The sequence below is a fragment of the Cebidichthys violaceus genome, unplaced genomic scaffold (genome assembly GCF_023349555.1).
Source record: "Cebidichthys violaceus isolate CVI_PGR_0920_01 unplaced genomic scaffold, fCebVio1.0.p SCAF_22, whole genome shotgun sequence".
NCBI classification, from domain to species: domain Eukaryota; kingdom Metazoa; phylum Chordata; class Actinopteri; order Perciformes; family Stichaeidae; genus Cebidichthys; species Cebidichthys violaceus.
Window position 1 is genome coordinate 2,651,286 of NW_027176395.1, and position 24,521 is coordinate 2,675,806.

Sequence of the window (24,521 nt, forward strand, 5' to 3'; positions counted from 1 at the left end):
TCTTTAAAACCCAAAATAATCACTTTTCTATGTTGTTCTCAAACATGTTCGGGGTTACGCAGCAATTAAATTGCCAAATTCTTCAAAGAGCCTTTGTGTATTTGAGATCAGTCTTTTAAATTATTGAGAAAACTAAATTAAAGATTTAACTTCAGGGATTGATTTAATGTGTTCGTTTATTTTTTGCTTTTTTTTAATTGAACCCACATTTTTTTGGTTTTAGAATTGCAGCAAACGAAGAGAATGAACTCTCTGTGCCTCGCTTACATGATGGAGCCGATCCGAATGCATTTTGGTCCACATGTTCTCTGTTGTGCCTCTGGCTAGCTGATGGCCGCCGCAGTGCACTGTGCTCATGCGGCGGCTACGGCTTACAACACCATCCGGACCGACGGTGTCGTCGCGGAAGCGTATAACACCGACCCTCCAGTTCCCGCTCAGGTTAAACACTGTTAGCTCTCTCAGCACGGTTAGCGCAGTTAGCACACCCAGTTTGTGTCAAAGGGAAGAATCTACTTGTGCTTTTTAATACGGTAAAAAGAAAAGAAAGAATATTTAAAAAGGGATAAACAATGCTGATTTTGCAATTATCATTGTTATTGTCTCCAGGAACGGCGATGTCTGATGGTTGGTCCACCGCTGTCATGAGGGTTAGGGTTTATGGTCCCCAGAGGATGAATCCTACAGATGTAGCTCTTTTCCTCTAGCGCCTCTATTAGGACTACAATCTTTGATTTTCATCAAAATATTTGACCAACTAGTGAATGGATTGCTGTGAAATTTGGTGCAGTTATGATGAATTTTAAAACATGCCGATGCCCTACTCATCAGGTACACATTTCACTTTGTCCAACACAACAAAACTACAACTTTTTCAGGTGTATTCTCTTGTTTGAACACCTATAAATGAGGAGAAAGTAAAACCAAAAGGGTTAAATCATCATATTGAGTGCTACCGAACATACAATCTTCTCTTCTGACAAAGTCATTTAACATTTGGGGTCCATTTCAGCTAAAGATTACAACCTTTCCTTTCACATTAGACCCAGAAGCTTTACAGGAGATGTCTTTGGACGGTTACCCTGGTATTACATGGACGTATAGAGTGGGAGAACATTATAATGACATATAGCAAAGTGGGAATAAACCATGGAGGACATTTTGCTCACGGGGACCTTACAACAAACGGCCACGTTGATTAACTGTTATTTTTACAGGCTTAAATTACAGGCTGCGCGTGAAGGAACCCCATCGCTGTCAGGAGGGGCTCGCGGGAGCTGCTGGTTAAAAAAGCGCGCCTCTGACGCCGCGGAGGAGGTTCAACCCGAGAGGACTTTCTCTTCTGTTGCTGCTCCTGGTCGGTTTCCTGTTGGACGCAAGACAGCTCTAGATAAAAAGAGAGAGAGAGAGAGAGAGAGAGAGAGAGAGAGAGAGAGAGGCAGGGAGAGAGACAAAGGGTCGCAGCCAGATAACCCTCCTCATATATCCAGGACTCTGCACAACTTTTCAGACTTCAAGTCAAAGCTCCCGGAGAGAAACCAGCTGTCAGTCCTGCTGCGTGACGCACGGTCCTCCGCAAGGATCCACCGGCGGTTTTGGACTCCAAGAAACCGCATTTAAAGCCACCAAACACGGTGAGTAGTTCCGATGATTCTTCTTAAGTCTCATTTCTTTTAAATAACAGCATTTTTTTTGGAGGACTAATCCTTTCTTTTTTCTCTGTGGAAGACGGAAATATTCATCAGAGGAGATGAGAAATAAGAAAGTTTATAGTTTATAGAAAAAAAAACCTAATCTAGAATATTATAGAGATTTAATAAAGTTAGAATAAACCACAACTTCAGGGGAGGAAATGAAATAACGCAGGCAATACAACATACATCTTTTACTTTTAATAGATTGTTTTCATGATGATTTTCCAAACTGACCAGGTGCCAGTGTACAGAACACAAGACTCTGCTTGCCCTCACTGACTAACGAATAATTGGTAATCTGTGTGGAATAAAGCTTGTATAGCCTGAGGAGAAAGGCTTTATGAGTTGGTGAGAGATGCAGGAATCTCCAAAATGATTTATTTAGATGTTGATTATGCTCAGGGTGAAGAATATCATCAAAATGAGAGGACAGATGAATATAGGCGATTATTAATGCAGGTCATTTATCTAGCAAAAAAAAAAAGTTTGCTGATTCCTGCCTAAAATGTGACGAGCTGGTGACTTTGATGGGGTGTTCCTGCTTAGCACGACTTTCTTTAATGTATTCTTTAAAGTATGGGATGACTTCAACATGTCTGCAGCACCAGTTCAGGAGCTTTTCTTCAGCGTCTTCTTAAGGGCCAAACACTGATTTGTATCTGAACTAAAACACATAACTCAGACATTTAAGGACAGTTTTCAGTTAGTGCATTTGTTGATGGGCATACAATGCACAATTTTGGCCTTCAATTTAATTTAAAGTCATTAAACAAGCAAAAATGTCACATCTTCCATCTCAAATATCAGGATTTGACACCTTTTCTCTGTTTGTGTTTCAATTGTGTAATTAACATTTTTTGATTTTGGCCAAACAAAACATGCAATTTGAGTTCTGGAAACATGCATGTATCACAATTTGCTGACATTTTATGGACTAAACGATTCATTGATTGATGTTAGAAAACAGCCAACAGATTCATTATGTATCAGTGTTAAGTATTAGGGCAGCTCTGGTCATTAGCAGCCTTAATACTGTATCTGTAAAGTTATTGAGATGCCCTCACAGAGGATTACCACTCAGTGATGATGACTCCATTATGTTGCTCAATTCTGGGCGTTTGTTGCAGCGAGTGTGTTTGTGTTTGAGACGGATCAGACATGCTGACTGCCTGTCTTCTCTCCTCTCTGTCTGACATAACCTCTCCTCTGACTTCTTGGCTGTTGACGGTTGGGTTTAACGGTCCTCACTGCTGGGACATCCGGTCATCATGGCAGACGGGGTCAGAGGTGGTTTGGCTGCTCCAGCCGACCCCCTTCTCTTTCTCTCTCTCTCTCTCTCTCTCTCTCTCTCTCTCTCTCTCTCTCTCTCTCTCTCTCTTTCTCTCTCTCTTTCTCTCTCTCTCTCTCTCTCTCTCTCTCTCTCTCTCTCTCGCTCTCTCTCTCGCTCTCTCTCTCTCTCTCTCTCTCTCTCTCTCTCTCTCTCTCTCAGGGGTGCAAGAAAACAAACAAACAGCTTCTCCACATGCAACAAAGGAGACGTTTTTAGCTCAGTGAAGCAATTAAGTGATGAGACAGCGGAGGGAAGTCATAAGGCTGCTGTTTAGTGATCTCACATAAAGGCTTTTCCTTACAGAGGTGTGGCTTTAAATTAAGCGTTGATGATGATACATTTCAGCACATCATTAGGACTTATTGTACATGCTGTGTTATATTTGTTGGAGCGTTAAATCCATCATCAGACATAAACTTTACTAACTGCAACCACAGATGCAGCTGTTGATTACCTGCTGTGGTCGATGGCTGCAGACCAAACCACAGAACTCACTGTTGAATCATCCATCTCTGTGTACCTTCAGCTTGATGAGCTGCTTCAACAAAACCATTACCACACTCTGATTTAGAACTGATTTATATACTTGACGATATTTCAGGAAACGCTGCAGGGCAACAAAACTGACTGTGAGCCAAAACTGAGGCTGATACTTTGTGTTTTTTTTATTGTTTTGTGTTGTTGGTTCAGATGAGGAGAAGTGTCTTTCTGCCCTCATAGGTCCTGTTATCCTGTCTCCCATCAGTTTCAGTTTCCGCTCTTGTTGCCCCGGCTTGTTGCTCAATGTGTAAAAGCCTCGATTAGTCACAGTGACTAACTCTTGACGTCTCTTCTTCTTTTTTTTCTTTTCCAGGGAACAATGAAGATGCTCCTGCCTCTGGTAACCCTCCAGCTGCTGTTGGCTCCAGTGCTCATGGTAAACTCCCAGTGGATGAAGAAATTCACTCTAATAACAAACACTGAATGAATGAAAATATACAAGTATTATCAGTTACATTTGGTTGACAAAACAATCAAAAAATGTAATGTCTGAATGAGATTTGGTTTGAAGGCAAAGTTAAAGCATTATTACAAGGTTCATGTTGTTGTTTGTTTACTTTATGATGAGTGTATAACTGGTGTGTTGTGTCCAGGTGCCCAGTGTGGATCACTGGGACTCATGGGGTCCTTATGGAGAATGCAGCCGGAGCTGTGGCAGCGGAGTGACCATGAGAACCAGACGCTGTGTCACACTCAGGTACGTCTCCTACCTACCTAGCTAAGTAGCTAGCTAGCTACCTACCTACCTACCCTCCTACCTACCGACCTACCTACCCACCTACCTACCTATCTACCCACCTACCTACCTACCCTCCTACCTACCGACCTACCTACCTACCCACCTACCTACCTACCCTCCTACCTACCGACCTACCTACCTACCTACCTATCTACCTACCCACCTACCTACCTACCTATCTACCTACCCACCTACCTACCTACCTACCTACCTACCCACCTACCTACCTACCTACCTACTTAGCTACTTGCCTACCTACCCACCTACTTATCTACTTGCCTATCTACTTACCAACCTACCTACCCAACCTACCTACCTACCCTCCTACCCTCCTACCTACCTATCTACCTACCTGCCTTCCTATCTTTAATGCACCTACATTTACAGAAACATGCCTGTATAAACACATGCACCCCCAGTCTGCCTCTCTTTGACCCTCTCAGCTCATTGTGAGTCCCTGAACACACACACACACACACACACACACACACACACACACACACACACACACACACACACACACACACACAGGTTGTGAATGAAGCTAATTGAGAGGTTCATGGTTCACAGACTGTATCTTGATCGTAAAAGAATGCCTTGAAGTCAGGAGGACCTGGGCTTGTCTTGCATGCAGAGCAGACTGCAGGGAGGGGCCCTTTAATATTAAAAGGACTTCTCTTTCCTGGGTGTTGGCTGCTTGTGAGGATCACTCTGCCGCACACCTTTTTTTTTTTATTTAAGTATAATTTCTTTAAATATGGTTTTGTCCATTTATAGGCTGTTTTGTAACCTCTGACTGCACAGGGCCGAGTGAGGAGTGTTGTTGTCAGCTTACATTGTAGATATTCAGAGCTGGAATCCAGCCGGCGTGTTGCCTCATGTAACCCATAAAGTGATCTGTGCTCATGAGGGGGGAAGCGCTGTGTTCAAGTCTCTCAAAATCCTGTAGTGTAGACAAGAGAATAGCTAAATCTACTTAAATCATCAAAAGTAAATGTACTCATTCTGCAGAAAAATGTCCAATTATGTTTGATATATGATTAATTATGGCACTATTAGATTTTAATGACTTAATGCTTTTTATTGTTATGTAGTTATAGTTTCAAATACAGTTTGGTAGTTTGGTCCAGTTGCTCTCTCCAGTGGGTCACAAGTTAACTCTGAAGGGTGAAGACATGATTGAAAGATTAAAAAAAAAAAAACATGTTCTATTTAATGTTTTTTGTGCTTTTGTTGTAAAATGTTGCAACTCAAACTGTTAATATAAATGAAACAACCAGAGAAGTTTAAAGGAGAATTCTGGAGCTGCAAACGACTCATAGACATCTGAAATGTGACCAGAGGCTCATTCATTTTTTAGTTTGGGAGTCTCTGGTATCTTTAAATATGTGTTTTGAATGTGATGTAAGCAGTAACTACAGATTTCAGATACATGTCGTCTGTCATCCTTCATCCTCTGTGTTTGCTGTGTTTACAATCTCTGTGTCCCTAAAATACTCACTTAAATATGGGTGTGTCTTATTGAGCAATAACAGGACATATTTGATTTGTTTTGCCCACCAGGCAGAACGTTTCTATAATGAGCTGTTTCTTTAACGTGTCCAAACAGTTTTCTGATTCATATTGTGTTGCATTCATGGGAAGGAGAAACTGCAGGACAATGCAGTTTTGTCCTGATAGATCTCTGTAGGGTTGGTGATGTTTGGTGTTTTCCACTGATCTGTGTAAGATGCATGGTTTCCAACATGTCCAGTCAGTCAGTTGATGACTCAGACTGTCTGTCAGTGAGTCTGTTTCCCGTCTGTAGCTCAATGATGAATAACAGGGAAGAAGTCCCGCCCACTGCTACCTATTTGGATGAACTCTGTCATATCTTGTCTGCCAGAATCACACCTTTAACTACTATGATTAAACTTCTGTTGACTCGTTGGGTGCTTTACAGGAACTCCCATTTTAGCATAAAATGACCTCACCTCATGGGATATAATCTATTTCAATTGTCTGCGATCATTAATGTAGCTTTTCTGTTTTGTGCCATTTTAATTTATAAATACAGTTTGATGCTCCGAATGTTTATTTTTCCAGTCCAAAGTTGAAAAGTTGAAGGCTGGATGCTGCCGCAGAGTGTTTGGACACGTTTTAGTTTGGGTTTGGCGTGCTGACAGGAGCGTGTCTTGTTTTTAAAGCTTAAGGGCAGGTACTTTTTGAGGCGACTTAATCATGAGTTATCAGCGCGGCTGCTAGGGAGGATGGCGAAACAATCCGCTGTCTCACGGTTCAGCAACGCACGCACGGATGTTTGTGCTAGTTTTGGGCTCAACGGTGACGATGTTGAGGCTTCTCCTGATGCTGAGAGCTCGTTTTCTTTTTATTACATGCAGAGAGATTAAAGAGGAATGCCACTTAATGTCTGAAACTTGTCATTTAGAAAGTCTGAGCTGACATTTTTATACGTGCCTCGCCTAGTCATTATCTGTTTGTGTTACAGTGATGACCCATGAAGTTTTAACGAACGCAAAAGGGGATTTTCTACAGCACCAATAAGGCAAATGCAAACACATATTCGTGGCTTAAAGGGGCATTCCTCGTGAAAGCAGTTGTAAAATGTCGCCATGCTAATGTCATCTTACCTAAAAAAGTAAAAAACACAGAAAGCTTGAGTTACAAACTGTAGTCATTATTGGACATGTAGGATCCAGCGTTTTTAGAGCTTTTTCTATCTTAGGGACTAACAGTCAGGAGATCTGCTTCACTTTTCACCCTCCTTTGTTAAATATGTCTCTAACAGATCCCCCGACTGTATACAAAGTGCAATACTCAATCTCTGGAGTACCTCTTTAAATCATCTAAAGCTCACAAAGATAAATCACACAAGACATCACAGATTACTTTTCCTCTCGTCTCTGTGTTTTAAGACGATAATGTGGAAAATGCTGCCTCCACATCAGGTCAAGCTTCAGGTTTAATCTGTAAAAACATCATAGAGTCTCATATTGACGCTCTGCTTTCTACACACAGGGCTGATGGAGGACACAACTGTGTGGGACCAGACAAGTCTTACCGCACCTGCAACATCCAGGTGAACAAATAAAACAAACCTGAAACAATGTATTACTTTTTTTAATTGTGTGTCTTCCTTAATTAAATAAAACAGATATATTTGGTTTTGATTATATTTGATTGAAGGATATTTAACTTTGTTCTCCGCTCAGGACTGTCCCGAGGGATCCAAGGATTTCCGTGAAGAGCAGTGCTCCCAGTTTGATGGCACTAACTTCCAGGGGAAACTCTACAAGTGGCTCCCTTATTATGGAGGTCAGAAGCAAAGTAAAAGTAGTATTTGCAAGAGCATATAATGGGCTCCAAAACCCCGCTTAGACACATATAAACACACATATACTAAGGTGCCACGGCCGTGTAACATCAATGAATTGAGGTCAAATTGGTAAATGAACTTCATTCTAAACTGAAGCTTGTGTCTCCTGACAGCTGAGAACCCCTGTGAGCTGAACTGCATGCCGAGAGGAGAAAACTTCTTCTATCGTCACCGCAGCTCTGTGGTGGATGGGACGCCCTGTCACCCAGGACGGAGGGACGTTTGTGTGGAGGGAGTCTGCAAGGTAGGCTGCTAAAAATGAGACGAGCGACGTCTAATGATAATTCCACCTTTTTCTAACATCATTATTTTTCAGTTTGAACCATTATCAACTTCTGCTGCCAACTGTTTGGCTACAACAATGCATCATCCTTACAGCTCCCTAAAGCTAGTTTGTGGCTAAAAGAGCAAACTCTCAGTAGCGCATCATTATTTCGTGACCCTTGACCAATAATTTGATTAAGGAGTTTTCTAGGTTTTTTTAATCTCCTTATAAATATCATTATTATTAATCAGTAGACCTTTGTGACAGAACTTTAGTTCCACGCATGCTGCTCTCCGTCTGACCCCGTCCTCGGATAGAACTTCGCTGAAACGCCGAGGTGAAGCAGTGCATGTTCAACGATTACGCTCCGTTTCGAACAGAAATGCAACCGCTCGTCTCATCGGCGCTGCGGATTTGATCCAACGACCCGATCAGTGTGTCCATCCGTCATTTTATTATTGAATCAAAGTCGCAGGAATGAAACATGTCAGGGGCTCAGAGGGTTTACAGGGTTTCACTAACCAGAGTGGACACAGTGAGAGGAGCTGAGCAGCAGGGTGAAGGATTAGTTTCACTATGTGGTAATATCAAACACTTGTTCTGATCTCATGTAATTATCGCAGCAACCTTTTCCTCATGAAACACCTCCACTATTTAACCTCTGACTTCATGTCTTCATCACCTGCTCTGTGGGGAGCAGCTGTCCCAAACCCACTCTGTTCTCATGTCTTATTTCTGAACCTTATTGTTCCTTTGCTTTTTAAACCTTCACGTATTTAACCTCCAGCTCCAGATTTTTGCTGCGTGGTTTTTGGGATTGATACTTTCACAGAAACATTGTGTTCCCACAGGTCTACTTTTCTCTTACGCCTCGTTAAACCTGGTCTTGTATTGGTTTAGTTTGGCGACTGAAACCGGCAATTCTGTGGCTAAGACTTTTGCCCGTTTGAGATGTTTATGTAGTAAAGTTGATGCAACACATTTTTTATGTGCAATTTTTTATTTTTGTGTTTATATTCTTTGCTCGGCCACCTCGCACTTAAATAAACATTATGTGGGTTTTATCATACCTGTAAAAGCACAGCTGTTGGATTTCTGGAGACCGATATAAATACACATATCTGCACATATCTGCACAGTCATGCGTGCAACGCAGGTTCTTACATCTTGTTAAATCAGGTCTTGTTTCGGTTTGGTTTGGCTGCGAAAACCGGCAATTCTGGGACTGGACTCTTGCCTTTCTGAGGGTTTATGTAGTAAAGTTGTCTCAGCACACTTTTTATCTGCACTTTTTCTTTTTTTTAGAGTTGATATTCTTTACTCGATGTAAAAAAAGCCACCGTGTGTGTTATCATTACGATACCTACAGGTGCACAGCTGTTGGATTTGTTACAGTGAAGAGGAACGAAAGATGAATTCAATTCTTTTTGAAGGTTCTGCAAACTTTGAAAATGTGGATTATCTGTGTTACATGTCTGCATAGTCATGCTTTCCACACAGGTTCCTTCACCTTGTTAAACCAGGTCTTGTATTGTTTAGATCATCTTTTCAAAAAGGCCAATATCAGCCCCACCTCTCTACAAGTCTCTGGCACCAACATTCTTTCTGATAAAATGTTTCCCTTCTTCTTCCCTCCTCAGCGTCTCGGCTGTGACAACACGTTGGAGTCTCTTCAGCAGGAAGACCCCTGCCTGCAGTGTGGGGGCAACGGACAGTCCTGCTCCCAAGTCAAGAACAGCTTCTCTGTACGCGACCTGCCAACCGGTACGCTGCACATTCATAACTACCAGCTGTTTTCAATCATCTCATTTGATTTATCTGTCGCTGAGGTACCAGAAAGCTCTGATTTCTTTCATCTGAGTTTGCAGCATTTCGTAGATCGTGTGTGTGTGTGTGTGTGTGAAATGAATTGCATCTCATTTTCATCTCAGGCTACAACCAGATGTTCATCATCCCTGTTGGAGCCACCACCATCAGCATCAGAGAAACAGTGGCCACTCGCAACTATATTGGTGAGTTTGTTTCCAGAAAACGGACTATTAGAGGACCGGGAGGAATAGTTTACAGCCTGTACGCACTTTTCTGATTGTATTCTGTACGTACAATGACTGTGACCTCTGTGCACGGCCAGCTATCAAGAACCTGCGTGGTGAGTACTACCTCAATGGCCACTGGGTAATTGAGTTTTCCAGGGCGACACCCATCGCTGGGACTGTGCTGTACTACCAGCGGGGAGCTGAGGGTGACAACGTCCCCGAAACCATCATCGGCCGCGGCCCCACCACCGAACCCCTGGTTGTTGAGGTAACATTGATTATTTTCTTTGTCTGTCAAATGTTTAGCTCAAAATCTTTCCTTAAAGCTGATATAATCAATATTTTTTTAGAATAACAAAGGACCAGATGACCATGTAATGTAATGCAACTTTCCTGTTTTTCTTCACTCTCACTGTTCAAATAGTCCAGTTTTCGCCCACAGCCGGCAGCTAAAGAAGTTTTTAAAACCATCCTATGCTACCTGCTCAGCAACAAACAGAATATAGACAAAGTTAGCAACTCGGAAGTTAGTGGAGAGCTCAACAGAGCTAACAGGAGAGTAAATATTGAATTGACGTTCATCAGTTGGACACAAATTGTTGCTTTATTGGATTTTTAAACATTGCAGGCAACTAACATTTTTCCATATGAACTTGAAAGGTGACAACATTCCAGTGTTGTGTTCACAGCTTGTTTAACTCAAATCTCTGAAGCAGAGTTAATGTCCTGCAAAAGCTACAAATCGTTCATTCGTTCGGACAGATTGAGCAACATATTGGTTGCAGTTGAGTCTTTCAAATCTAATGGATTCATCCTTCTGGACATTTTATTGCGATATATTTATTATTTGATATCCGATGGACAAGTAGGAATTTGAGCCTAATTTCAGAAACATTAAAAAAACATTAGGATTCAACCTCTGGGGACCATGAATTAATAATATACCTAGTACACTCATGGGAGACCTGATAAATACGTTGTCTTGGTCAAAGAGAATTTTTCAAGACGTTGGTGACATTGAGGGTTCGTCCTCTAAGGACCAGGAATCTGGCCTTTGGACCAAAGTTTTGGACAGACTAGCAAACAATCAGAAGCGACTGATCTCAATCTTTATCAATGGAGTTTAATCTTTATGTCCCAACCCTCTCCTCTCAGCTGATCAGCCAGGAGCCAAACCAAGGAGTGGAGTATGAATTTTATCTTCCCAATGGACGCTCCAGACAGGGCTACTACTGGAGTTTTGGATCTTGGTCTTCCTGCAGCAAAGAGTGTGGATCAGGTCAGAGTCTCAGATAAACACAGTCAATAATTTGAACATCTACGAATGCAGACCAGAACTTGTTTAACGCTTTTCTTCACCTGCGTCTTGTAAAATGACAGTTCTCATTCTTTACCGTCGCCAGGCTACCAGTCTCGTTTGTCCTTCTGCACCATCGACAACGAGTCCTACCCCGACTATCTCTGTGCATCTCTGCCGAGACCACAGACCAACCGTACATGCAACCCTCATGCGTGCCCACAGATCCGCAGGTAAACACTCAAATTTCACCTGTAAAAATGGGACATTTCAGTGGACTTCGGCAGAATTTTTAACAGCATCCAGATTTCATTTTGTTCCTTTGGGAGTGTTGCTTTTTGTTGTTTGTGCTCGTAAAAGTGGAAAAAGCAGCAGCTTGTTGACTGTTGTTGGTGTGTTGTGACTGTCTGAAAGGATGGCGTACCTGTATCCACCACAGTTGTGGAGATCCTCAAAAAGGCCCAGAGCCTATGTGTTCAGGTAACTCGGGCTCTGTAGTCGTAGTGTTTAGAGCTTTAGCAAACACAGGGGGAGATCTTAATCATTTAGTCATTATATTCTCTCATTTTCAGAGCATGCATTTAGTATTTCTCTTCAATAATATCCATTCTACACTTCATATTGACACCTGGAAAACGAAAAAAATCTTTAGCTATGTGCCAAAAAAAAATTCAGAACTCTCCCCCTTCAGATGTGTTTGACTCTATAGCATCTGTGTTTAGCGCAAAACCTCGTTCCTCCATGTGGGGTGAGAACGAAGGCAACTGTCCAGCTCAGAGATCTCCTTTCAGCCTTTTAATGATCCTCATTCGTCTTGGACACACTTGACGTCTCTCTCCAGGGAGACAAGGCGATTTCCATCAAAGAAACCTCCTCCTCCTCCTCCTCCTCCTTTAACCTCCCAACCTGTGGCCCCTGTACCTGATCGCTGAGCTGGGCTGCTGCCTGATCGCTTTAGCAAACCGTATAAAAGCTCTCTGTGCGTTAGCGTAGCTGGTGTGTTGTGACATGCTCGTTAAAGGTTAAAGGTCGTCATGCGGGGGGGTGGTGGTGTTGGGGATTGTGTACATCTGAATGGGACACAGCAGCAGTGAGTGTGGTAGTAAATAGCCGGGGCTTCAGTCAGTGACTCTCTGGTATTTCCTGCTTCTTTTCTTTGATGCTGCTGCTCAGAAACCTGAGATGTTTAAGAAGCTCGGGGGACGCTGACTGCACCCTCTTTATCCCTCAATTGAAAGATATAGACCAGGAACAGTTGAGGTTCGTGTATGTGTGCGCTAACAGTTGGGGCAGAGGTACAACGTGAGCTTGTTGGTCTGGAGTGTTCTCCGCTGCAATCTCCAAAAAAGGATGTGTTGTTTTTAACATGATCGCGTCTAGTAGTTTAGAAGTTATTGTAGTAGCTTTGTTAAAACGATGCATCCTTTTATACCCTAGAGGGTTTTATTCCAAAACCACTGATGTGTATCAGATCCACAGAGTGCTTGTAACCGGGGCCGTTAGTCGATTCATCAATTTGCTGATAGGAAGTGAAATACATCTTTAGTTCTCAATCCATCATTTAAAGTTTTTAATCGAGCCAAAATGACTAATTGATCTGCGTCCAGCTTCTCCAGTTTTAAGAGCTGTTTCTTGTTTTACATCGTAATAAATAAGTTTGACTGTTGGTTAAGTTGCTCTTTAATGCTGCAGTCTGCCAAGAATTTGTATGTGAAAGTCATTGACAAGAAGAATACGAAGTGGGGCTGAGATGCTTTAGATTGCCCAGAGTTTCACATTTCCATCCCACATTGTACTACTCATTGAAGCTCTCTTCATTTTCTGACCCTCCTGTTATTCTTCTCTCTCCTCTTCCTCACGTGGGGTTTTCCCAGCTGGAAAACCGGAGAGTGGAACACCTGCTCCGTTACCTGCGGCGGAGGCTCTCAGGTGCGCAGCGTGCAGTGCGTCTCCCATGATGCCGCGGGGCCCCGCGTGGTGGAAGACGTCGTCTGCGCCGCCTACGCCGAGGCACCGCCCTCTCTGCAGACCTGCAACATGCAGAAGTGTGCAGAGTATCAAGTGACCAGATGGAGCGCGGTGAGTGAAACACCAGACCGGAGGTCAAATGAAATGAGACAATTTGAGCCAAACGCAAGATTCTAAGATCAGCGAGCTTTATTTGCACTTACACCTACGTTTATTAGCATATTAAGATCACAGTTTAAGCTCTTTTCTTCCAACTGGAGTGAAAAAAATATTCAATCTGCTGCAGAATAAAGAACTTTTTTTTTAACTCTTTTATTAAGTTTAATTTAAAAAGAATGCAGCTAAAAGGTGGTTGACCAAGTAAAAGTGAAGATAAGTGAAAATCGAAAAATGAACCTGATAATAAATGGGTCACGTGACAATGAGATGTGTGAGTTTGCTACTAGCTTTTTAAAGGTTCTAAAGATTGTGTAAAACAGGTCAAAAATCCAATTTATACAGCAGAGTAAATATCCATCACTTCAGCAGCAAAGAAGAATTTGAAAATGTCTTTTTTTTTCTCTTAGTCTGTCTCATATTTATCTATAAGGAAGATCAGATGCTTAGCTCTGTGACTTGACTGTAATCATAAATGCAAACGTCTTAGATGTAAAGCCAAGACTACATCAGTTTCTTAAACTGAAGCCAGAAAAATCCTATAAGCATAAAACACTCGATGCACCGGATAGAATTACAGACTCTTAAGAAACACAAGCTGCAGATTTAAGTCCAGATTTGTCTTTTCACATAAAGTTTCTTTTCTTGCACTTTATTTAAACTTTATCAAACATTCCGACTCCACATTGAAGAGCACTCTGTGCTGTCGTGTCTGCAGTGCTCGGTGACTTGCGGTTCAGGCGAGCAGACCAGGGAAGTCACCTGTGTTGGTTCAGGAGGAATGCGGCTGGAGGAAACATCCTGCAGCACGCTGCTCCGCCCGACCGCCGTCCGACCTTGTGAGATGGCGGCCTGCCTGAGACAGATCAGCTGGCACGTCGGGGAATGGGGCCTGGTGAGTGCGATAGGGACCGGCAGACACAAACAACACCGGGGCGCCTCTGTGCAGTTATTTGCGGCTGAATGTGAAGCATGCGTGTCTCTCTCAGGTAGACGGTTTCCACTGATTAGAATCTCTTTCGGTTTTTCCTCCAGTGCTCTAAGAGCTGTGGGTCCGGCTCACGAGAGCGACAGGTGATCTGCTCCGACCGAGAGAGGAACCTGTACCCTGTGGTTCAATGTAACGCCAGCCCCAAACCCTCCACCGTGGAGCGCTGCAACGCCCAGTCCTGCTACAGCCCACAGGGTGAGAACATGCAACACATCACGCTATCTTCATTTCTGTCACCGTCAGCCTTCACAGAGACACTTCAACCACTCACCTTCCCCGTATGCTGAGCTGCTCTCATTGTTTTGTGTTTGTTGTGTTTTTTTGGTGCAGTGGTTCCCAGCATCCAGGACACACGAGGACACGACAACACACAGACTGTTTTCCAGCCTTATGTGCCAGACCACGCGACAGGTTGGACTCAAATTTTGGAAACGATTTGTTTCTCTTTAAAGCTTGCTTTATACTCGCTTTCAAAATAGGAGGTCTTCAAAAAATCTACATTTGAGTAAATATTTTAGCAGCCAAATCAAATTGTCTTTGTCTCATTAAAATGCATTTAATATTTGACTTCTTACTTTACAGGGCTCATATGAAGGCAATAAAGTAGTCCATGAATATGAGATATAAGTTTACAGTTCAATACAATTCTTCCTCGGCATAGTGGAGGTTGGTTCATGTTTGTACGCCCTCTAGTGTTTTGGACAATACTGCAACGGGCAGCGCGTTGAGCATGAACGCCTTTTTTTGCGTGATCGTGACCAAGCTTAACTCATCGGCAATATCCCTCTAATGACAGTTATACCAGTGACTCTCTGGAAAAAAACATATGAAGCATTTTAGACCAAGTGATATATGTGTTAACAAGATATTTATAACAGCAAGTTTTATTTTAAAAAACAACCTTTTCCATTTTAGTTAAAACCAAACAAAAAAAGCGAAAAGTGTGTTTGCACCCTAATAATTGCGTCCCCTCAGTTCCCCTGAACCCCATCCTCTCTGCTGATATAACTCCTGTCACTTTGTGCCCATCAGCCCCCTCCCCATCCTAGCCCCTGTCCCAGCACTAATTATCCAGGCCTGATTGACATGTTTTCAGGGGTCCGTGGGCATTGTTGGCCTGATTAAAATATTTCCGAAGCACTGAAGTGTGCGAGTGCCGGCTGTTGTGCTTTTGGTATGTTCTGGCATTCTGCAGCAAGAATTTCAAGTTGTGTGTGTTCATTTCCTGTGAGATTGTTTATTCTGACGGCTGGAACTTCTTGTCCCAAATTCATTCTCCTCTGACCCCTGCTTCATCTTTCCATAAACAAATGTTTCTGGTTAATTGTGTATGTATGTGTTTTTCCTTTTTCTGGTCTTTTGTGTTGCAGCTTCCTCACTGTGTGGCCTCCAGCACAAAAGCGTAGACTCCATTGTACATTTCCAAAGCGATGTGTGAACTTCTCTTTCGCTTTGCGTCGTCTTGTGTGTATGTTAATTCGCCTCCCGCTCGGTTTCATCGCAGCCCGCAGGCCGGAGACGGACCCGAGCCAGACCAACACAGTCCACGACCCTCACGGCTCCGCCCCGGCCCTCCACTGCAGCCAGTCCTATTATGGCTGCTGCCCGGACAGACGCACTTCAGCCGGGGGCCCCCAGGGTCTGGGCTGCCCACATGTCCCAGCTCCCACTCCTGTCCAGCCACACTGCGTCCAGACCAGGTATCCAGCTCCAACCTGTCATTTGGCCGAGGGAACGTATGGATCCTGTTTTGGAGTCCGGGTGTCACTTTTATGGCCCTCTAACCACAGATTGTTTGGTGTTACCGCTAAGTGATCGCAGCGGTTACCACTAAGTGACCAGAGGTTTTCTTAGAAATGCCAGAGTTGCACATTTTTGTTATTTTTGTACCTTCATTACAAAGTGTTTTATTGTTTGTTCCCGTCAGTTACGGATGCTGCCAAGACGGAGTGACGGCGGCTCGTGGCCCCAACAGGGAGGGCTGCATGGAGTACGTGGCCCTGGCACCCACTGTAAGCAAACATCAAGTTCATTTATGTCACATGCTCGCTGACGAGCTCTTCTTTACTGTGGTGACCGGACGGGCTCTGAAACCGTTCTTCTGATCTCTTGATGTCACGTTTTCTCAGGCCGCTCCTTCTCTTCCCACTGAGAATGCAGCGCAGTGCCGCATCACCACCTACGGGTGCTGTTATGACCGCACCACACCTGCAGGAGGACCCAACGGGGAGAGCTGCCCCAACCCACCCAACCACAGTAAGAGACTGAGCAGCTGCAAATACACTATTACACATTGATCTAAGTTTGTGTGTGTGTTCTTAAACTTGTATTTGTGAAGAGAAAGGTATCAACTAACGTAAAAAAACAGGAAATGAGAAATGAGTAATATTATTTTAAGCAGGGGGAAATATAAATTCTTCACTTTTCCTGCACAAATATCCCCAGTTGATCCAGGAATTCTAGTTTTCAAGTTAACGCTTCTTCAGTTTTCTATTTGTAGTCTTGGTCGTGCCAATTTGTAATGAAAGCTGTTGCGTTAGAGAAGTGTTGTTCGTCTACAGTCTGTCGGGTCATGGACTTGGATCTAATGTATATTTGTAAAAAAATGAATTCTTCATCTTAAAAGTCGTAGTTTATTAACAAAACAATCCCACCTCAGGTCCCCTCACTAGCTTGTTCTGTAGCTTTAAATTGAATCATATGTTCTTCATCAGACGATGATGTCAACTGAGCAAACTCTGTCCATTGATGAAGACCATGTGATAGAGCTGAAAGTGCAGGAAAAGTTAGCGGTGAGTCCTGGAGACTTCATGTTGCTCTGTTTCTTTGCTGCAGTCGAGCGCTCCATCTGCTCGCTGCCTCGCGCCGCCGGCTCCTGCAGCGGCTGGGTGCCACGCTACTACTACGACGTCATCACCTCCAAGTGCATGCACTTCTGGTACGGCGGTTGCCACGGCAACAGCAACAACTTCATGACCCGGGCCGAGTGCCAGAGGGGTTGCCGGGGGGCTGCAACGAGCCAGCAGGGCCCGGGGCCGGTCGCTTCCGCCGCGGAGCCGACTTCTAGGAGAGAGTCCACCGCTGGAAGGACCGCATCCGGAGCAGGAACAGCATCCGGAGCAGGTGGATCCAGATCTGGAGCAGGAACAGCATCCGGAGCAGGTGGATTCACGTCTGGAGGGTCAACAGGTGGAGGGTCACGCAGCATGGGGAGGATTTTCACGGTCCAGGGAGGATCGACCAGCAGCACCGGCAGACAGGCCACAAGCGCCGCCAACCATGCCCACAGAGGCAGAGTCTTCCTGCGCCCTCGCCGACCTTTCCCTGCTGCCGATGCACAGCACACCGGCCCAGCAGCGAGGTAAGACCCCGAAAGACCCAGGGAGCCGCAGCACCGCCTCCACTGGCCCCAGAATGCCGTTTACAGCCTTCCTCCCCCTGCTGACGGAGCCCCAGTCCACTCAGCCCTGCTGTGAGTGTGAGGAGGGCCAAAGAGTGAGCTGAAGGAAACATCATCCGCAGACAAATCACGTGCATCCTTCTCTTCCCCCCCAAAATAAGATGATGAATCAATGTTAAAGTTGTTTTTATCATTGTGCTAAATATTCCCAGCCTACATGCACCACAAATTTATACAAACCAGATCCAGAATTGATATTATTATGATATTTTCAAAAATACAACTTTTTTTTTTTTTAAATGAAGGATACCAGTTCACATAATTCTAATTATATGAACTAAATCTTATTTTTTAATTTCTGCAGTGAAATGTATCAATTACTAATGAAGCATCTGTAATTTGAGAAATCAAAGTGAAGACTTGATAAATAGTCAATCTTGCTTTCTTTAACAAGCTTTTAAGACTAAATTAACAAACTTAAAGTGTAACTTAACAGCTCCTGGATGGCTCCGTTTAAAATCCCATACTAACATATTACTCTCACGAAGTATGGGTGCGCTTGATCATACATCAGTGAACAGTCTGCTGTTACAATCACACCTTTTCATCATTTAGTAGGCAGTATGCAGTACACACCGATTGAGTGTGTACTATGTAAGTATGTAGTACGTAAGTATGCCATTTCAAACACAGCCACAGGCTCGTTTTCGCTGCAGTGATGTAGAAGAGTACTTCAGGGTGTGTCGGTACATCATGACATCACCGCTTAGTGTCGTAACAGGTGCAACAAACCCAAAACTTTCAACCAGGAAGGGCCGTGAAACAGTCTGATGTTAAGTTACTCTTTAAACCCGTTATATATTATTATATTGTATTCTATACATGTGCTTTATTTTATGCTTCATGCTCTTTCCACTGTATGTAAACGCACAGACTTCTTGTGACGCTGATATAATCTTAAACCCCTTGCTTTGTAAAGTTCAACCACACCCGTGCTACTGTACCTTGAGCTCCACAGGCTTTTACTCTCACGCTTGCAACGCCTTGTGTTTTTCCTTTAACCTCGACAAAATGTCTGGAGAAGTCGACAACCTCACAGCGACCCTAAAATGGACGTCTCCTCTGTTTCAATGCTTCTGGGACTTTCCACTGTCTGTCTGGAGTTCACGTTGGTCGTCGTCTTGTGCTTATTTGTTCCCGCTACCTCACTGTGTCCACCACCTTCGTGCTTCGTGTTGTCACCTTGATGTCAATTAGATCAAACTAATAAAGGTTCTGCTGTGACGCTCCATGTTGTTGGTTTTGTGTTGTCACTAAACTCTGTCTTTCTCCACCTCCACATCCGTGTAGTTTGGTGTATTAGCTACGTCTTCGGGGGGGGGGGGGGGGGGGGGGGGGGGCGGGGGGGCATTGTTAGTCCACTTCTTTCTGGGAAATCTGTCTTTGATTTGTGGCGCGCATAATTAGCTGTTTTGCGGGTGAAGGTTGCATTGTTTTGTCTCGTCACTTTTCACTTTGCATGGGCCCTTTGTGTGCCAAAGCTGGGTCTCCCCTCTGTCTTTTCTCTCTGAAAAACTTCTGAAGCCAGGTTGTGGGCCGATCTTTATGCTTGCTTTGGTGACTACTAATAAAAGTACCAACAGCGGAGCATAAAGTGACTCTTTCCTTCTCTCCCTCCCTTCAATCTTCCAACTTCCTCCCGATCCTCCATCCTATTTTTTCCTACTTTCCTTCCTTCCTTCCTTCTATGCTTGTATCCTCCCGTTTCCTCAGTTTGACCCTTGGAGAAGTGACCATCGATAAGTCCGACCCCTCCACAGTGGAAGCGTTAGTGGGCCAGACAGTTGTGCTGCCCTGCAGAGTCAGCCCGCCGCCGTCCTCCACTGTCAATGTCGAGTGGAGAAGAGATGGCGTCCCTCTGTCAACTTACAGGTCTGCAGAAACACACACACACACACACACACACACACACACACACACACACACACACAGTATATTTCATTTTTCTGTCAATGTTTGTGATTATTCTTTATCTCTGTGTTCTTTAGGCATCACCAGCAGCCCAACGGCTCCCTGTTAGTTGGTCCTCTCTCTAAGTTGGACTCTGGTTGGTTCTTGTGTGTGGCTACTCGTGAACAGGAGAGAGACCACCGCTACATTTACCTGTCTGTCTCAGGTGAAGCAGTGCATTTGTATGAAACTAGTGTTGCGTTAGTTGAAAACTATGCCTGTTCAGTTCGGCCTGTGGTGTTGCTGCTTTCTCGTGAGTCGCTCATACAAACAACTTCACCCTCAACACTGTGTTTTTCTTGAGTCTTGAGTAATGCCATGACATAATACACACACACACACACACACACACACACACACACACACACAAGTCACAGCTACTCACGATCAGAAAAGCACCGGGATGATACACTCTGGTTTACAGAAAAAACACGAGGGGCAGATTTTACTGAGTCCAGCCTGCCACAACTCAGTCCGAGGGGCCCTAAAACTCCACACACACTGCTGCACAGAGCGCTGTTTGCTTGTTTATTCAAAGTGTATTAATATTGAACGTGCCACGTGTCCAAATTGCACCAAATTTGAGAAAGCACTCCCTTGGGTCCCCAGCGATACACCCGCCAAGTGTGAAGTAGATTGGATAAGCGGCTCTTGAGATATGCGAAGGACACACAGACAGACAGACAGACAGACAGACAGACAGACAGACACACAGACAGACACACAGACAGACACACAGACAGACAGATTCCTTGCTTCATTGTTAGATCATTTCATTTATTTAATAAAACCACAGGAGATTCATTTTACAAGAATTCCTCTAAAGTGTCAGCAGAAATCTGCAGTTTTTACCTGCAGTATGGAAGTAATTTACTTTGTCAACATTTGTTTTAATCATTCCTCATTTGTTTTTTTGTTAATCACTAAAGACATTTTTTTTTTTTTTTACAAATACTAGGCATGTATGAATACAAACAGTGTGTAAACGGAGGACTCAAAGAAAGCTTCTGAGGAAAAAAACGTTCTCCCGGTGTGCATTCGGCTAATTGGGGCCAGATTCGGTCAAAACCTTAATTTGACCGACTTTAACCCCAATTAGTCCGTCACACGGAAATCCCGAAGATCAGGGCGACGCTGATGTCATAGATGATGTCAGAGGTGGTGTCAGAACATGCTGACCTTGAAAAAGTTAGCCAGTCTTTATGCATGATGTGTTAATGTGTCATTATGTAAGTGAATTATGACAGGAGCATTGACCCAATCGTGTGTGTGTGTGTGTGTGTGTGTGTGTGTGTGTCATAGTGGGATCATCTCAGCCGGTTCCTACCTCACTGCCCGGAGACGGTCCTTTCCCTCGGTAAGAACAATCCCTCTTTCTCTGTAGACACAAAACTCTGTCGTCCTGAAAATATAAAGAAGAGAAATTGAAGATTAAAGATACAAAACACCAAAATCAGTAAAGCTTAACATTTGTAGTCTTTCCAATGTCCTCTGTAACATGTAGCTGCATTAAACGATGAAACTGTCTCTGTCATTTCCTCTCAGCTTCAGTATCGAGCGGTCGAGCTCGTCTTTGCTGGAGACGCGAGCCGGACAAACTGCCAGACTGTCCTGCACGATCGTCCCTCCGTCAGCACTTCAGTCCGTCAGCATCCAGTGGACCAAAGATGGACTCGCCCTCAGTGACCCCAGGTAACCGTCACACTGCTCCGCTGATTCATGCACCGACTGTGATTCCAAGGAACTTTCTAGAGAGAAGGATAATGGGAGTTGTGTGATGTGCAACGTGTAATAATACTAAAATAAGGTTTTTGAATGCAGGACATTTATTTGTATTTAAGTATTTTCGCCTAAGGTTCATCTAGAAACTATTGTAGACGTATATATACGGACGTTTTGTGCTGTGATGTCGTGGTCGGCAGTGCGAACAGGTGTCTTGACTCGCTGCCGCGTCGTTGCAGGTTCACCCAACATTCCGATGGCACTCTGACCATCGGCTCTCTGAAGTCTGCAGACGCCGGCGTCTACACGTGCACGGCCTCCTCTCAGCAGCAGCTGGAGCAGCGACAGCTGCAGCTCAGAGTCCAAGGTGACTTTTATTGTTTTATGGATCACTGGCCCTCTGTTCTGATGCTGCTGTAATTTCACTTCAGCACCAGCAGAGGTCGGTATTTGTGAACGTCGTGAAATAGACGAAGGATATGCAGCATAATTCACTGGGTGTTTGTGAGGATTTTTTTTGAAAAAAATCCCTTTTATCAGATTTTTTTTTTTCTGTTGCTGTTGTCCAGCCGACCTGAAGATCACCACAGCTCCTAATAACATCCAGGTGTCTGAAGGCAGCAGAGCTCTGCTCCCCTGCGTGGTGTCAGGAGACAACGTCAACATAGGCTGGTCCAGGTAAATCATAAGTATAATCTGTCTGACTTTTTCAACAGCTGAGTTGGTAAAAGAAGGTGCACAACGCTCACGGGCCTCTAACTGTCTCTCTCCTGTCTTTACCACAGAAACGGTGTACCAGTGCGTCCAGACGGTCGTAACATCCTGACGTCCTCTGACGGCAGCCTGATCCTGAACAACGTGAAGCCTTCAGACGAGGGCACGTACACCTGCAACGCTTACACCGGCATCTACTCTGTGAGCGCCACGGCTGAAGTTAGAGTCATTAAAGACACGCAACAAGGTGAGGACGATCATCTGACGCAGCCGTCCTCCAGAATATACATCATGTGATCGAGAGGCTGTTTGTGAGCTTTCATACCTAGATGAGAATTAGTTTTTGGTTTATTAGAAAAGAAAGACGGTTTAAACTCTGACTGAATTGCCACTTCATTTCCCTTCATTATTACAACTTCTACTATTTGAATCTCTGAAAGAAATTGGAGATGTGGGCAGCAATTTATTGATCTGGAACCGGACCAACGAGGGTGATATTTTCAGTGATGTGGGGACAAAAAAAACTCATCTTTTTCAGCCAACACAACATAAAAAGCTCAGATCTGTTCCACGCAGGTGAACAAAAAAAGTGTAAAAGACTGACATGAGGAAGTCATTGACCTTAATGTACGAAACTAAATGTCTTTTGTCTCTGTTGCAGGTGACAATGTGCCTCCAGAATGCGTGGACCAGCCTGATCTTGCCAACTGCGACCTGATAGTTTACGCCCGACTTTGCTCCAACTCGTACTACTCCAGCTTCTGCTGTGCCAGCTGTACCAGGCACTCGCAGAGCAAAGACAGGTTCGGTCGTCTGGGCTAAAGCTGCAGAGGGTTTTTAAAAACTGTGGGATGGGTGGGAGAGGGGACAACCGAGGGCTAGTGTTTGAGACATGGAAGCTGCATTTATAAACAAAAAAACTTCCAACACTGAACTTTTGCCAAAAGTACTCAAAACTGCAACGGAAAAAGGGACCGATTACTAGTAGATGTTGTTAAATCTGTGAACCTGGAGTTCAGGGAGTCTGTTCGTACACTGCTGCATTAAACACTGAATATGGAGACACTAAATAGGGGCCTTAAACGCACCACGTAAACCTGGAGAGTCTGTTGAATGTGATCAAACTTTCTTTGTCGTTCTTCCTCCGCCACGTCTTTAAAATAAGTTATTTTCTCTTTGGACCTACTGTACGTGTTCTCTGTTTTCTAGAGAATTCTTCTACTTTTCATTTAAAGGATTGGACATGTAAATCCAGTGAAATTAAACTGTTTTGACCACTGCTCTGTTTTTAATGAATATTTTTGGCATTTCACTGATAAAAAAAAAAGAGCTTGTATTTTCTCTTCCTAATGTTTATTTTTATGTAATTATTTGATATTAAAAATAATATTTTGATAAAAGCGGTTGTTGGGTTTGGATTATTGTGTGATTGGATGTTTGAACCACAAGGAGGCGCTCAACGTGACAAATGACACGTCTCATTCAGCCTCATGTAGTTTGTGAACTGTGTTAACGGTCATTGAATATCGCTCAGCTAACATTCCTTCATGTATTTCCATTGTTTTATGGCAGCAGGCTGATATTTTATTGTTCTCTGTGGTCGTTTACAAGTTCTCAATTTGACTCTGAAACCTTCATCAGGAGGTTCCAGGTGTTTTCGATGATTGACATCAGGTGTACCAGATGATGTCACCGGTCTAAACACAGGTGGTCTGTTTCACTCACGATTACATGAACAACTCCATTGCTTTCAAAAGTGATCTGTTAAAATGCCTCCTCAGAGGATTAATGTTAGCTTTGAGATGAGAGAAAAGACGGTAAGACTTTACTTTCACATGTTACAGCAGCACAAGAATCAGCCTGAAGGTACTTCAGATAAAGTACCATTGAAAACAACAAACTAAGACAATACTGACATATGACGTGACTTCTTTTTTTTATGTTTTTTCATAAATAGTATTGAAGGTGAAACTGGGAGCTTTGTTTGGAGATTAGTGGTTGCATTTTTATACACGTCGCAGTGGGAAAAGGGCAACTTAATTTATTTTAAAAGTTTCAGGCCAAGTTTCAAATAGAGTTTATGTCTGTTGGAAAATCCGTCTTTAAGAAATAAAATGTCACATATTAGCTTCATGTATTGATCTTTTGTGATGAAACTGGAAGCTTTCAACACCAAATGTGTGCATTCACTGTGTCTCAGCTTGTGTTTTGTCCTCTGGTTTTACTTCCCATGATACAGTTCATGTATTACGTTAGTATAAGCTGATGATGTAAAAGAGTACA

The 24,521-nt window shown here is 43.6% G+C and overlaps 1 protein-coding gene across 1 annotated transcript; it reads left to right on the forward strand.

The window, feature by feature from the left end:
- The first annotated feature begins 1,374 nt into the window (after positions 1–1,374).
- paplna (papilin a, proteoglycan-like sulfated glycoprotein) lies at positions 1,375–23,632 on the forward strand. Its single transcript, XM_068718050.1, has 27 exons — positions 1,375–1,634; positions 3,878–3,940; positions 4,158–4,261; positions 7,322–7,382; positions 7,516–7,618; positions 7,793–7,923; positions 9,585–9,708; positions 9,876–9,956; positions 10,076–10,248; positions 11,136–11,259; positions 11,384–11,510; positions 13,152–13,356; positions 14,120–14,296; positions 14,437–14,587; positions 14,723–14,803; positions 15,897–16,092; positions 16,320–16,404; positions 16,522–16,648; positions 17,228–17,753; positions 19,566–19,724; positions 19,841–19,968; positions 21,105–21,159; positions 21,348–21,494; positions 21,764–21,891; positions 22,094–22,202; positions 22,310–22,485; positions 22,900–23,632. The coding sequence occupies exons 2-27, from the start codon at positions 3,884–3,886 to the stop codon at positions 23,058–23,060; spliced, it is 3,696 nt and encodes a 1,231-aa protein (XP_068574151.1). The 5' UTR covers positions 1,375–1,634; positions 3,878–3,883; the 3' UTR covers positions 23,061–23,632.
- The last annotated feature ends 889 nt before the right edge of the window (positions 23,633–24,521 follow it).